The sequence below is a fragment of the Chinchilla lanigera genome, unplaced genomic scaffold, assembly GCF_000276665.1.
Source record: "Chinchilla lanigera isolate Chin_1 unplaced genomic scaffold, ChiLan1.0 scaffold00179, whole genome shotgun sequence".
Lineage (NCBI taxonomy): Eukaryota > Metazoa > Chordata > Mammalia > Rodentia > Chinchillidae > Chinchilla > Chinchilla lanigera.
In genome coordinates, this window is record NW_004955580.1 from 164,451 (window position 1) to 166,887 (window position 2,437).

The following is a 2,437-nucleotide window of genomic DNA, read 5'->3' on the forward strand; positions in this document are numbered from 1 at the left end:
TGCAGCTCCTGCCTCACCTGCAGCTCCTGCCTCACCTGCTGCTCCTGGCTCTCCTACAGCTACTGCTTCATCTACATCCCCTGCTGCCCCTAGCTCTCCTGCAGCTTCTGGCTCTTCTGCAGCTCCTGGCTCTTCTGCAGCTCCTGGCTCATCTGCTGCCCCTGCCACATCTGCAGCTCCTGCCTCAAGTGCAGCTCCTTCCTCATCTGCAGGCTCTGCCTCACTTTCTTCTCCTGAAGCTTCTTCCTCATCTGCAGATCCTCCCTCATCAGAAATTCCTCCTTCACCTGCACAGCTTTCCTCACCAGGAGCTCCTGCCTCACTTGCAGCTCCTGCCTCACTTGCTATTCCTGCAGCTTCTTCAGCTCCAGCTCCTGCCTCACCTGCAACTCCTGCAGCTTCTTCCTCAGCTGCAGCTCCTCCCTCAGCTGCAGCTCCTCCTTCAGCTGCAGCTCCTCCCTCAGCTGCAGCTCCTCCTTTGCCCATGCTTTCTTCCACTGCTTGCCCCTGGGACCGTGCAGGATCCTGTAAATCAGAATCAGGAACTTGGGGTAGGAAGATCACATTCCAGGGTTCCCCATGGCCTGTTATTTGTTGGGGGATCAAACTTCGGTTTAAATACTCAGCGAACTCCACCAAAGCGACCCTGGCTCCAAGCTCCTTTCTGAAGACCCTGCACAGCACTCGGTATCTGCCCAAGGGTCTCAGCGCAGCCTGCAGTGTTGCTCGAAATGCATCTTCCTCATAGTCATCAGGGATGCCCATGATGAGTAGGCAGCGCTGCGCATTCACACCCATCCACCTGCACCAGTCGCGCAGCATGGACAGCCCCATAGCAGGGGAGCTGGGTGAAGGGAGCATGACTGCACAGGATATCAGCTACTGTCACAGTCTCAGGTGCGGCCTGTGGACAGAAAAGGGAGAGAGAGATGTTGGCGCTGGACAGCACCGCTCCCCAGACATCTGCCTCAGCAGCCTAGGCACGCCAAGTCTGTCCTCTTCCCTGTTTTGTTGTTTGACTTTAAAAAAGTTTTTGGTAACAAAATTTATAGAGCTAGCTATAATTTTTATTTCATCTGGTGACAGTTTTAGTAAGTTGCTTCCCCCCAAATTTGAAATCTTGTAAGTTTTTTGACATTTTTGCATATACATGTACTTAATGTTTCCTTTTTATTGTCCGTATGACATAATAATACCCCTTCTCTCATTCCTGGTGTTGGTCATTAACACTTTTGTTCATGATTGTTGTTCTTACCATTTACCAATTTTGTTATTCCAAATAAATCTGTCAGTTGTCTGTGTAGGCATCACTGATTTTATTTCTGTCCTTTCTTCATCTGACTTTTTAATTTACTCTTGGTCTTCTACCTTCTCTAACATAAGCATTTAAAACAAAATTTCCTCTGCTTATTTTAGCTGCCTCATAATTTTGGTAAGTTGTAATTTTTTTGAAATTACAGTTTTGAGTTTGAAATAGTTTCTAAACTCCTTTCTGATTTCTTCTCTGACCTGTGGACTGCCAACTATTTAGAGACTTTCTTAATTTCAAATAAAATTCTAGTGTGATCAGAACTTATTAAATACAATCATTTTAAATTTGCAAAACCATGTTTGGGGTCATTGAAAACTGAATCCTTGGCCTTTACCCTGAGCTACATCTTCAGCCATATTTTACTCTTTACATTTATGAGACAGGGTCTCATGAAACTGCCCAGTCCCTCCACACTCCGCAACCTCCTTTCTGGCCCTCCTCTTCACAGCCAATGGCCGCCCCGCCCCCAGCCTCTACCCTGCCGGCCTGCCTTTCCCGACGGCTGCACAGCCCCAGTGCCTCTGCCGTCCCAGACCGCTGTGCGCTACCCCCGCCCCCTCCCAGTCAGACAGTGGCATCGCCCACCCGCCTTTCCTAATGGCCGCACTGCCCCCCAACACACCCCGACCCCCATCCTCAAGGACGGCCATGGCCGCCAGCCCTGCCATGTTCCAGCCAGATGGCCGCACCGCCCCTCAGCCTCTCGCCCGCTCGCCTCTCCTAATGGCCGGGCTGCCCCCCGCCCCCCGTGTCCTCAAGGACGGCCATGGCCGCCAATCCCACCATGTTCCAGTCAGGCGGCCGCGCCGGCCCTCAGGTTCTCACCCGCCAACCTTTCTTAATGGCCGCACCACCCCTCATCCTCAATGACAGCCATGGCCGCCAGTCCCGCCATGTTCCAGTCACACAGCCATGCCGCCCCTCAGGCTCTCGCCCGCCCGTCTTTCCTAATGGCCGTGCTGCCTCCCCACCCCCACCCCCGTCCTCAAAGACATCCACGGCCGCCAGTCCCGCCATATTCCAGTCAGATGGCCGCGCCACCCCTCAGGCTCTCGCCCGCCCGTCTTTCCTAATGGCCGTGCCACCCCCCACCTTCAAGGACGGACATGGCCGCCAGTCCCGCCA

At 53.1% G+C, this 2,437-nt stretch overlaps 1 protein-coding gene across 1 annotated transcript in view; it reads right to left on the reverse strand.

Annotated features, from left to right (window-relative positions):
- The window catches only part of LOC102008793 (collagen alpha-2(I) chain), an 11,028-nt gene that overhangs the window by 3,281 nt on the left and 5,310 nt on the right, over positions 1-2,437 (reverse strand). The window contains exon 2 of the mRNA XM_005414114.1: positions 18-904. Coding sequence (XP_005414171.1) covers positions 18-861 — 844 coding nt within the window. The 5' untranslated portion in view covers positions 862-904. The remainder of the gene's footprint in view (positions 1-17; positions 905-2,437) is intronic.